Raw genomic sequence first — 11,905 nt, 5'->3', positions numbered from 1 at the left:
AGATGTCAATTAAAGGGAATAAAAAAGGGAAAAAAAAGGGGAATGTTAATTAGAATACAATGTTTTGCTGGAGCTATTATTATTTCATAGACACATTTTACAATTTATAGTCACTGAGGAGAGTTGGGGTGTGTGTAAAATATTTTTTTTTTCCAGAAAAGCACTGCTGAAAGTGTAACTAAAATATGTTAATCAGTAAAATAAAAAAAATTAAAATAATTAGGAAACACAAACGTACATTTCTGCAGATTAAGATGATTAAAAAAACAACAACAGACAATTTATCGAATTGAGCAACTCTGCCACAATTTCACCTGACAACTTTTCACTGGTGCCTGTGAGAACATTTTATTCTTGTTTAATCTCGAGAGAGCATTTTGTCGTGTTCGTGGAAAATGACATCAGCATTTCAGTCATATTTTATTCTGACAGTATTTCAACTCCTGTAAGTGAGCAAAAAAAAAAAAAATCAGTTCTTCGTGTGAGAGCACTTCAGTCATGAGAGCGTTTTAGAGTTTAAGAGCGTTTCATTGGTGGATGTGACTTGCGTGGATGAAAGCTTTTCAGTCATTTAAAAAAAAAAAAATCTAGTTATATGAGAGCATTTCATTTGTGCGTATGACATCATTTCATTTGTGTGCTTCAGAGAGCGTTTTACTAATATGTCCGGGAGGGGTCAATAAATAAAACATGCGAGAACGCCTTTCGTAGTGTGTATGAAAAAAAATAATAGTGAATTATGTCCCTGACGGCTCCTCATAGCCCATATTAACTGGCCTGAGGTCAGTTCTCGTGCACCTGCGTCACATCAGTCTTTAAAAGCCCGGGCGGTGTGCCAGCGGATCCAGGGTCAGCGGGCGTCGGTGTTAGCCTGACAAGTTCCGCCATTTCCCCCTCACTTCGGGCCCGTTTCTGCGTCCTTCTTTCCTTCTCACCATTGCGCTGCATCGGCGGCACCGGGAGGCGGAGCGGCGCTTGGCAGGCAGATCAACTGCAAGAAGGCAGGCGGGGGGGATCCGGTGAGCCACAAGCGGGATGAAAGCGAGACCGAGAACCGGGGCGGATGAATGCGAACACCGCAAGCCTTGAATGTGTGACGGGCAGCTAGCGGCGCAACGACACATTGTTAACGTTTGTTGTTGTTGTCGCTACATTCCGCCCTCTTTATTATAACAGCCGACTAGCTTAGCTCTGATTTCATACTAACCACCGCGGTAGGAAAGGCAAGGAGGAGTCCGGCTAGGTTTCGCAAGGCGGTGGACGCTTTATCCTTCCTTCATTAAAGCTACTTGACGACGATAAACGCCGGCAAGTGTGTTTTTTTTCCCCCCTTCCCCAGAATTATTATTTTTTTTTTTTGTGTTGGAACGAGTGAGCGAAGATGTCGGGGCAAAGCATTACGGACCGGATAACGGCAGCCCAGCACAGCGTAACGGGATCCGCCGTATCCAAAACAGTATGCAAGGCCACCACTCACGAAATAATGGGCCCGAAGAAGAAGCATTTGGACTGTGAGTATGCTTTATTGTCTTTTTTTTTTTTTTTGATTTTTCACAAGTATGTCGCCTTTTTAAAGCCACCGCTGATGAGGTTATGGCGGCTGTTGGAACGACTAGGCCCGAAAGCCTGAGGCGCCGCTATCATGCTAAAAGCTACCGCAAGTCACGGAGAAGACATCAAATTAAACTACGTTTTCTCGCGCGTGTGGATTTTCATTTAATTTCGGAATCAGTGTTTGATGCTTTCTGTTGTCGATTTAATGACGTTTCTTTTTCTATTCCTTATTTTTGCTCGTATTTAAAGGCAGAAGTAGTCGTAGTAGTTGGAGATGCTAACGGTATAAAATGTATGAACCGCCCCCCCCCCCCCCCCCCCCCCATTTGATATCAAATGTATTTATTGCCAGCAAATTTCACGCATGATCATCTACAGTCTGCAATTAACGGATACCAATTAAATGTTATTCTCAATTGTTATTTTTAGGGATGGGCTTGTAGGTCCCGTTTTGTTTTATTGGCAGGTGGCACACCTGTTGTGCCGCTCAGGTGACTCGCCCGAGGTGTCACGAGTTAAAGCCACGGCCTGGTAGGCAACCAACGGCCCGAGGAACATTTGACTGCTAATCACAGAAAACGCATTGCTTTAAACATTGTAATCACAAATGTAAAACTTGCACAGTACTGCGTGGCCCAGAAACCCAAAGTTGAATTGTGACCGCTGGTTAGAGACCCTGCTTTGAAAGACTCCTCAACTTACAAGATTTTATATCAATTGATGCCATTTTGTGGTATTGCAGTGTGGAACCACATCTTGAGCCTTCCAAAAAAAAGTGTGACTTTAAGGATGCATTTCTCAAAGCCTTGATCTTCCTTTGGCCCACCCTGCAGTTAGTTTCTTCTCGTTCCATTTGGTGTGACCCTCAGTTACACTTTGCACTTTGAGCCCATGCGCAACATGATTTATTTCCCCCACAAGTTATCTTTGCATGTCACACTGACGCAAGGCAATTCCCTCCAGTATGAATCATCACGGCTGTCGCATGAGTCCGATTATATCCCACGAGAAGCCCCCCTAAAAAAAAAAAAACAGGCTATTTGCTGTCACATGACTGCCTCCTCCATATTCCTCCTCCTCGCTCTTCTTCACGCAGTCACCCGTGCTAACTAGCGTCCGCTTCTGGCGAATGTTACCCTGCCCTATTTCGAGGAGTCAAATATAGGACGGCAAAAGAAGGGAGGCCCAATTACGTTGTCGTTCTGAGCTGTGCTGTCGTCGGCCAAGGTTTTTTTTTTTTTCCCACGATAAAAAACGTCTAAAATATTTCTATTTTAAAGCGGGTCAAGCAGATTTGACTAGCATCGCTCGGCCAGCTCTGCGGATGTTAAAAAAACGACATGAGCCCCGAGCGAGTGGGACAGCACATGTATGATTTACCAATTGCTGGCAGCGGCCGTCATCACTGAACAGAAAACTGAATGAATTGAGTGCACCATGTGCTCATTACTATTAAAAAGAGGCCATGTCAGATGCCGCGGATTGATCAGCCGTTGCCAAATTGAATCAAGAGAGAGTCCAAATCATGGCAATTTTGAACCCCGGGGGGTGCAAAACTCAGCTTGTCCCTCATGGCGCTCGCTCATTTTGTCTTTATTCATAGTCCGCAAAAGCAGCAGGTGGTGCTCCGCCATCGGGCTCAAAATGTTAGCAAACGTCGCCTCACAAGTTTATTGTGGATGAAGACAAAAATAGGAGAAGGACAAAATGGCATCTCACAATGGTTTGTTCCCGCGTCAGACCTGATCCACTGTACCAACGAGATGAACGTGAACATTCCCCAACTGGCCGACTCGCTGTTTGAGAGGACCACCAACACCAGCTGGGTGGTCGTGTTCAAGTCGCTCATCACCACGCACCACCTCATGGTGTATGGCAACGAGGTGAGCCGCGCACACACACGCCATGTCAGATAATCTCCCAACAACCCAGGCGACTGATGTCAAGCAGATTACGATCGCATGTATGATTGGATTTAATACCTTTTAGTGATGTTGGCCTCTCCTTTCCCTCACTCCCATTTCCAGCGTTTTGTGCAGTACCTGGCTTCGAGGAACACATTATTCAACCTCAGCAATTTCTTGGACAAAAGTGGCCTCCAAGGTAAGCTCAATGCCTCTGCCGCTGTCATTTTTTAAAAATGTATTTATTTTTTTTAAACCACACGTCTGACGCGCGTACCCGTTTCTTCATTCCAGGGTACGACATGTCCACATTTATCCGGCGGTACAGTCGATACCTGAACGAGAAAGCCGTTTCGTACAGACAGGTTGCCTTTGACTTCACCAAAGTTAAGCGAGGGTAAGACACTGAAAATGAGGGAACGACGTGTACTTGTCTTGAATTTTCTTCTTTTTATCCAACTGTATTTAAATCCATCTATTATTTAAGGTCTGGTGTTTTATTTTTTTGAAGTAACCAACATTTTTAGAGCGGTGGCTACTAACTACTTGTGTCCGCTGATCCTCACAGAGTGGACGGAGTCATGAGGACCATGAATACAGAGAAGCTGCTCAAGACCATCCCCATTATTCAGAACCAGATGGACGCCCTCCTCGATTTCAATGTGAGTTGGAGGTGAAGCCTGCCGCAAAAAAAAAAGGCTTGTTTAGCGAGAGTGCTGCGTCAATGGCCTCTCTCAACCCAACGCCACAAAGAGAAATGTCAGGCGTATTTACAAACAATGTCTGATTTGCTTTGCTGCAGGTCAATGCCAACGAGCTGACTAATGGAGTCATCAATGCAGCCTTCATGCTCCTCTTCAAAGACTCCATCAGGCTCTTTGCTGCCTACAACGAAGGCATCATCAACCTGCTTGGTAAGAGAACACCGCCTCCTCCTCCTCCTCTTTTCCAGATAATCACATTTAAACCCTCTTTGGTTTTGAAACAGAGAAATACTTTGACATGAAGAAAACCCAGTGCAAAGAAGGGCTGGACATCTACAAAAAGTTCCTCACCCGAATGACCCGGATATCAGAGTTCCTTAAAGTAGCTGAGGTACATCAGTGGCTTGCAAACTGCTTGGAGTGAGAAGGGGAAGGAAAAAACAAAACAAAAACCCTCATTTGGCTTTCTATGTGCTCTTAACAGCAGGTGGGCATCGACCGAGGAGACATTCCAGACCTTTCCCAGGTAAGCTTGCAAGCTGCTCTCTCTCTCACTTTCCCTGTTTGGATCAATTCAAATCACCTACCAATATATACACTCTCATGAGAAGCTCCATCTGCGACGATGAAGGCTAGATGAAACCTCCGTGACAGTTAGAAATCTGCGGGTGTGCTTTAAGATTTTTTGCCAGCTGTATAACGACAACGAATGAGAGGCGGCAAACCGATCACCCTCTCAACGCTGATCGGCTTCCTCTGAGCAAGATGGCCGCCATTGGCTAGGCTCTATTTTTTATTTATTTTTCTGCACTTTGCATGCCGTTTCCGCCCCCCCTCTTGAGCGCATGCTTCCACTGAAGGTGCTGTGCTCTCTTCTGTCCTTTCTTCTCGCGCCTCAAGCTTTCCTTTTCTTCTTCTTGCACTACAGTAAATAAAGGTGTCAGGTCCGCCACAAAGGTTGCAGTCGAGTCACAGTTGCACATTGACAGTAAAGGTTGCGCACATGCTTGGACTGTAGGCGCTTTATTTGCCGCGCGGCTCAAATGGATTCCTCCTCCCTGACTGTCACCACCTTTATATTCTGTATTCTCCCCCCCTTATCTTTCCACTTTAGTTCACAGTCTGTGTAAGTACTCTCATTTCACTCTTCTTCTGTGTCTGTGACTTGCTTCGCCGATGTTGTCTTTTTTTGCATGTCTCCGTGCCGTCTCCCATCACGTGGCTGTCTCAAAACAGCCCAAGCAATAGAAATGGAAAATCTGTGATGACTTTTTTTTCCCCTCCATAGTGAAGTGTCAAATCAGAGTAGCTCATTTGCTGCAAGATGGCTGCCCTGTTGTGCTTAGTTGTGGTCCATTCCAACAATCTGCCGCAGGTTGTTGAACTTGCTGCGGTGTAGTGCGTCATCACACACACACACACACACACACACACACACACGTACGTCTCTCTCATGCAGACTAAGTGTATGATTGGAATGCCATCAGTGGTGGGCGACTATGAATTTTCAAGTCACAGAAAAAGAAATCGGATGCGGTGTTACAATGAAGGTTTATAGTGTGATTATTTTTTTTTTAATCCGTTGTTACAGAATACAAACTTGTCCCCATTAGAAAGCCTTTTATTACCTGTGCAGGAACAGTTATAATTCTAAGTTTTTTTTATTTTCTTTCTTGCGCCTGCCCTCATTAGGGTCGTTTAACTTTGGAGGAACTGTTATTGAGAGAGGAAAAAGGATGGTTTATATTCTGTCCTTGCTTGGTTGCCCACCACTGTCCTTCATGGTGTCTATGTTCGCACACACGGTCATACGGTGTGTGAGCAGAAAGCTGACAGTGTGTTTTCTCGCCGCGACAGGCTCCCAGCAGCCTCCTGGAAGCTCTGGAGCAGCACTTGGCCTCTTTAGAGGGCAAGAAGGTGAAAGACTCCACGGCCGCCAGCAGGTATGTTAATTAGCCCGTCACGGACCGTGAGTGCGACTCCACGGGTCCGCGTTGCCCGCATCCCAGCACGAGTTGTGTCCGCCCCGCAGGGCCAGCACTCTGTCCAACGCCGTGTCGTCGCTGGCGAGCACGGGAATGTCTTTCACCAAAGTGGATGAGCGGGAAAAGCAGGCGGCGCTGGAAGAGGAGCAGGCCCGACTCAAGGCGCTGAAGGTGGTTCAACTGAGCCGACCTTATCTCAAGAGTCACTCTGCTTTATTGTTGCTGCGCGTCCTTCGTCCTGCAGGAGCAAAGACTCAAGGAGCTATCCAAGAGGCCCTCCTTCGCCACCACCGATACATCGCCCATCTCCACCACGGGGGGAACTATTAACACGGCGCCGGCCATCGATCTCTTCTCCACACCGAGCTGTTCCAACGGGTACCTTTTTACATTTAATTGTCGATGACGCTGCAAAAAGAGGAAAAACTGCAATTAAAAATGTGCCTTTGCTGCATTATATACTGTGACAGTAGGTGGCAGCATATTTCATTTTATTTTACCTTTTCTTTTTATGTAATGACGACTCATCATTCTAAAACGTGGTTCCAGTGCGGTGAAAATGGAGAGCGACCTGTTTGACCTTCAGTCCACGTTCCAGCCAGCCATGCAGTCGGCCTCGTCAGGGCTCCCCGTGGCGACGGCGTGGGCAGGTAGCGCGCCGCCGACGCACCTCTCGCTCGCCACCCGCGTCTTGTTTGGAGCTGCTCTGCATGCTCTCTTTTTTTGACGTCCACCAGTTCCTCGCCACTCGTTTTTGGTCTGTTTCATTTTCTCCTGTCTCTCTTTCTCTCTCTCTCTCTGCCTGCCTGTAGATCCTTTCACCTCCGCCGAAGCTGGAGACGACTCCATGCCAAACCTTAACCCTTTCCTCTCAAAACTCGTTGTCGATGCCTCTCACTTACCTGTCGTGTCTTCAGACGGTGTTAGCTTTTCCACTAGGACGTCTGCTCATGAAATGTTTGGTGGTAATGACTCTCATTTTTGTTTCTCCGCATTGTCCTCGCTCATGTCTGCGTAGAAGCATGACGCCGTAGTGTGCTTGTCCTCCATGCTGATGTCGTTTAAATGTTATCGGTGTTGTTGTCGTCTGTGAAGCTAAAATCGTCGCCTCCTCCTTTATATAGCCAAAATGATGCCCACCTCCTTTGAAAGAAAACCCCCAAACCACCCAAATCCCTTTTTAGATGAAGTCTGGTTGTGTGACGTGTTGCCGTAGAGCTTGTTTAAGTTGTTTTTCTTTTGACCAAAACTATGTTTGATTTCCCTAGATCGTTACAATCCATTTACTGACACAAACGCGTCCGTTTCAAGCAATAACAAATGCACAGTGCGGCTAGAACACTCCATCTCAGGTACTACAATGGCTCTGAGTCCTTCAAACATTGGCTCCTATAAAATTCCCCCAAAAGCTTTTGTTTAAATGTTCAGTCACTGCCTCCCGTTTTTATAATGGTAACATTCTCTAATATTTCACACTGAAATTCTTAACATGTTAGCTGCCTTTTTTTTTTTTTTTTTTTTCCTGCCTGCTTGTTTGGCTTGGTCCTGAAATGCTTATTTTTCTTTTTTTTTGCTCTGGTTCTTCTTCCTCTCCTTCTTCTTCTTCTTAATGCTTCCTGTGGCGTGTCAGACTCCTTCTGTGGCCCAGTGTCCATTGGCCAGCACCTCCCACACCAGGCTCCCTTCCCCACAGAGCCCTCTACTGTAGCAGGTCTATTCAGAGGTATTGAAGGCTCTCTCTGTGTGCGTGTGCGTGTTTGGATGTGCCAATCCCGCTCGGCTACGAGCTGCCGACTCCCCCGCGCTATGTCGAACGGCGTCCCGTTTGTGAGGCCTCGCTTGTCTTAGCTGCAGCTGCCCTTCTTTTCATCTTCTTTAAGGATACTCCTCGCCTCAGCCCCCTCCCCAGCCACCTGCAGGTCTCCAAGTGGACTTTGAGTCTGTGTTTGGGGCTAAAGCCACGGGCAGCAACAGCCTCAATGCTGAAGGTTAGGATTTCATTTCAACTCATCATTTTTTTATTTTTATTCTCCAGTCATTGGTACCATAGAATGTTTGTAAGCACCTTGTGCAGGTTTGTCATTGTCTTTCTATCAACGTATTTAGTTTATTGGAATATGTTAGAAAGAGAAAAAAACCCCACACACAACCAATTGTCCCCTGCTTAAAATGCACTTGGTAGAGTCCTGTCAGTTGCTATTCACACTTCAGAATTTTTCATTTGTATATTGTCACCTCAATGATACCGTTACCTCATGTTTATGGCCATGTGCCGCCATCTTGTGATTGCAAAATGTTACTACATTGAGAGATTATTCTCAATCTCCAGTGTTTCACTGTATTTGCCGTGTAATTTCTACTTTTCATGAGAAGTTGAACTCGCAAGTTGGCACCAGAATTTCATATGGTCAACAGTCAGTGTATTGTTTGTGTCATAACAAAATGTGATCAAAACACTGTAGTAGTGACTCAAAATGTCTCTTGGCAAGCGAACCAATTCATAAATTTGACCCTCCGTCTCTTGTCAGATATCGCCGGAGGGATCCTAAAACCCACTCTTGCTGGCTCCAACCTGCCGTCCAATCAGCAGCCAGAAAAACTGGTGTCAGACGACCTTGACTCCTCCCTCGCCAACCTTGTCGGCAGTATGTAGAAATTTTTGAATTTATTCAGCTGCGTCGTCATTTTTGTATCATCCCTGCCTAAAGCCTCTTGCGTGTTTTTTTTTTTCCCCCCTCAGACCTCGGCATCGGAAACGGCACCATGAAGAAGTGAGTGGCGTACGGTCGCTCGGCGTCCTCCCAGCACTGCGTTCGAAACGCTTAACTGAAGCTGCCTTAATCCACAGTGACATGCACTGGAGTCAGCCCGGCGAGAAGAGGCTGACAGGCGGCACCAACTGGCAACCTAAAGCGGCACCGACGACGACCTGGAACCCCGTCTCCATGGTGATTTACATCTACGTCGGGGGTGGGGAACGCTCGGTCTGTGTACAACGTGCGGCCCAGTTGACAGTGTCAAAATGGCCGCCCCCTGAAATGGGATGAAAACGGGTGGATTAATCAGAATACTTTCATTGGACTAGTTAAGATTTTATTTTAGGTTAATATTTTTTTTTAACTTGTCCTTTTTAAAATGGAAAAAAAAAATCTCTGGGTTCCACTATGAGCCTGTCATTCTTAAAGAACTTTTTGTGTTCCCGCAGCCGCCGTCCATCATGGCCTTCCCTGCCACCACACCCACAGGCATGATGGGCTATGGCATGGTGAGTACTGCAATTGCAGCGACCAGGTTACAAGTTGAATTTCTTCTATGGAAAATTAGAAATTGAATATGTGCGCGCCTTGGCCGCTAGAGGGCAGCAAACTGCATGCACACTGTAAATCAAAGCATCTTACAGCTGCTCACTAGGTTTAAGGAATTCTGTTATTTACAGATAAGGACTATGTGCCTGTGGATTTATTTAATAATCACGCTTCACTTCTTTCACAATCGGCAAAACTGCTGCTCGTAAAGTTCACTTCAAGCATCGTGTGCTCATATCTTACATTTTTGCTCCCAAATCAGCCAAGAATATTTTTTTTTGCCGTACCAGTACTTTGATTTCAATAATTTTTCATTTTAGCCCCCACAAATGGGCTCCATGGGCATGATGAATCCGCCCACCATGATGTACGGGCAGCCAGTGATGAGGCCGCCCAACCCTTTTGGCTCCGTGTCCAGCACTCAGGTGGGTGCACCTCGTCTCCCGGCTTCTGCCAGGTGTCCGTGTTGGTGTGTGTGATCATCGTGCTGTGTCATGTTCCTAAGTTAGCGCAAACACCGATGATGGCGAGTTTGAACGAGCTTCGGCTCTGGTCTCAAACTGTGCATCATCCCCTTGTTCTCCAAATCGGTCTCCTCCATCTATCCAACGCATTCGATTTGACATTGCCGCTTGTCCGAACTAATCTCATCTCCCCCTCTTCCCCCGTCTCCGCGCTGACTCTCTGACTTCTCCTCTGGCCCTCCTACTTCTTGTTTGTATGTGTGTGTCCTATGAATAGCCCTCGGCGGCCTCTAGCCCTTCCAGCCAGAGTCCTCTCCGAGCCCCCGGACAGGACCCGTTTGCACACCTCTCTCTCAAGGATTTCTTGTAGAGCGTCTCCTTAGGTACAGCATGCCCACTCCTGCTGGCGGCCGCATCCCTTATGTGGCCTGTGCTCAACATCCGTGTGTGGCTGCTTAACCTCTCTCTCTCTCTCACGCTTTCTTTCGTCTTCATGTTTTTGTCTTCATCTGACTTCGATGCCACATGCTTTTAAGTCTTTGCTTGATCTTGCTTTTCTCCACTCACTGTCTTGGCTGTAATGAGCCTCACGCCGCCTATTTTATCCTGCCACTCATCGCATACTGCTGAGAACTGATTTTGTCTTCTCTTTTTTTTTTTTTTTTTTTTTTTTTTTAAATTGAATTTAACCAGCTGACTGTTCTCTGTGCCCCGCCCACGAGATATTTTTCCACAGCAAGCTTTGCATGATATCACTTAAGGGACAGATGTAGTTAGGGACATTGAACTACCATGTTTGAGTTGCTAGCTAGAACTTAAGCAGTAGTGAAAATTGGATGGATGAAAACTGGAACCAGTTTTTTTTTTTTTTTTTTTCCCCAATTTATGTATGCTGAGCTTGATGCTGTATGATTAATGCAGCTCATCGAGTGTGTGGCGGGGCTTATCCAACAGCAGCAGCACCGAGATGACGCGACTGCGTACATTCGCCTAATTTGTCTCATTCTCCCTTGCAGACGCAGTTCATGTAACTTTGAAGAGCTCGTCTCTCGGAAAGATGAAGCACTTAGCAGCAAAAAGCTTGGTCCTCGTCCAGGTCTCCGGAGAGACATTCACGTACCCCCACCCCTCCTCCACCACTTTCCTCTCTTACACCCCCACACATGCACACGCACACACTACTCACTAAAAATATCAAAACATGTTGCGACGGTTTTCAATAACCATGGTAACAAAAAGGACTCCCGCTCTATTTTACAGTGTCATCTGTAAGGGTAACGTTCTGGCTGCTGACAAACTTTGATGTTATGTATTTGGTTAAGAAAAAAAAGACACGAAAAAAAAATGTAAACTGCGGTCGGGTGTTGAGCGAGCGGTTTTCCTTAGTTGACGGGTGATGGGGACCTCCCCCCCCCCTCTTTTTTTTTTTTTTTTTTTTTTTTTTTTTTTTTTTCCCCCCCCTTGGCGCCACAGTCCATCACCCGTCACGGTGTAGTGATGCTAACGACGTTTACACCCGTTTAGTTTGTGTCTTTTTTACCGTGTTTACAGTAGACATTCCCTGTGTCGTTTGTATTTATTTATGATTATCGGTCGAAGGAACTCGAGCGGGGGGGAGTTTATTGTAAAATCAACAGCGCATAATAATGAGCATTGAACACCCGTGGGAGTGCTTGAACATTAAAATTATCATCAAGAGGTAGAGTGACAAATAGCTATTATATAAATGACACCTATTAAGCCGAATGATAGAGCACTAAATATTGACTTTGTTAATTTTTTTTTTTCTTTTTTTTTTTTTTACACTATTGCTAGATGAAAATTAAAAAAAAAAAAATGTTAAAAAAAAAAAAAAATTTAATCACAGACGCCACTGTGCTGAGAGTGCAGAGGTTTCTGCGAAAGCAGGGGTGGGGCACCAATGCGGCCCACCATCCAATCTGAAACACATTCTCGTAATATATAATGAATATTGAAAAAAAAAAAAAA

The 11,905-nt window shown here is 45.7% G+C and overlaps 1 protein-coding gene across 5 annotated transcripts; it reads left to right on the top strand.

Moving 5' to 3' along the window:
• Positions 1-786: 786 nt before the first annotated feature.
• On the top strand, positions 787-11,777 carry picalmb (phosphatidylinositol binding clathrin assembly protein b). Of its 5 annotated transcripts, XM_085917203.1 has the most exons (24): positions 787-1,019; positions 1,373-1,511; positions 3,295-3,437; positions 3,582-3,657; positions 3,753-3,855; positions 4,027-4,120; positions 4,261-4,372; positions 4,447-4,553; positions 4,647-4,688; positions 6,020-6,105; positions 6,195-6,318; positions 6,392-6,525; positions 6,697-6,797; positions 6,960-7,112; positions 7,416-7,499; positions 7,778-7,870; positions 8,028-8,135; positions 8,676-8,792; positions 8,888-8,918; positions 8,996-9,095; positions 9,353-9,412; positions 9,773-9,877; positions 10,194-10,299; positions 10,933-11,777. In XM_085917203.1, exons 2-23 carry the CDS (start codon positions 1,382-1,384, stop codon positions 10,284-10,286), a joined length of 2,196 nt encoding a protein of 731 aa, XP_085773329.1. In that variant the 5' UTR covers positions 787-1,019; positions 1,373-1,381; the 3' UTR covers positions 10,287-10,299; positions 10,933-11,777. The 5 variants fall into 5 exon arrangements, with proteins under 5 accessions (XP_085773329.1, XP_085773330.1, XP_085773332.1 ...); XM_085917204.1 differs by lacking the exon at positions 6,960-7,112 and having other exon boundaries at positions 788-1,019; XM_085917206.1 differs by lacking the exons at positions 6,960-7,112; positions 7,416-7,499 and having other exon boundaries at positions 788-1,019.
• The last annotated feature ends 128 nt before the right edge of the window (positions 11,778-11,905 follow it).

This window comes from Syngnathus leptorhynchus, chromosome 7 (genome assembly GCF_054491065.1).
Source record: "Syngnathus leptorhynchus isolate UIUO chromosome 7, UIUO_Slep, whole genome shotgun sequence".
In the NCBI taxonomy this organism is placed as follows: Eukaryota; Metazoa; Chordata; class Actinopteri; order Syngnathiformes; family Syngnathidae; genus Syngnathus; species Syngnathus leptorhynchus.
Note: the sequence above shows the minus strand (reverse complement) of the source record. Positions and strands in the feature narration are given on the sequence as shown.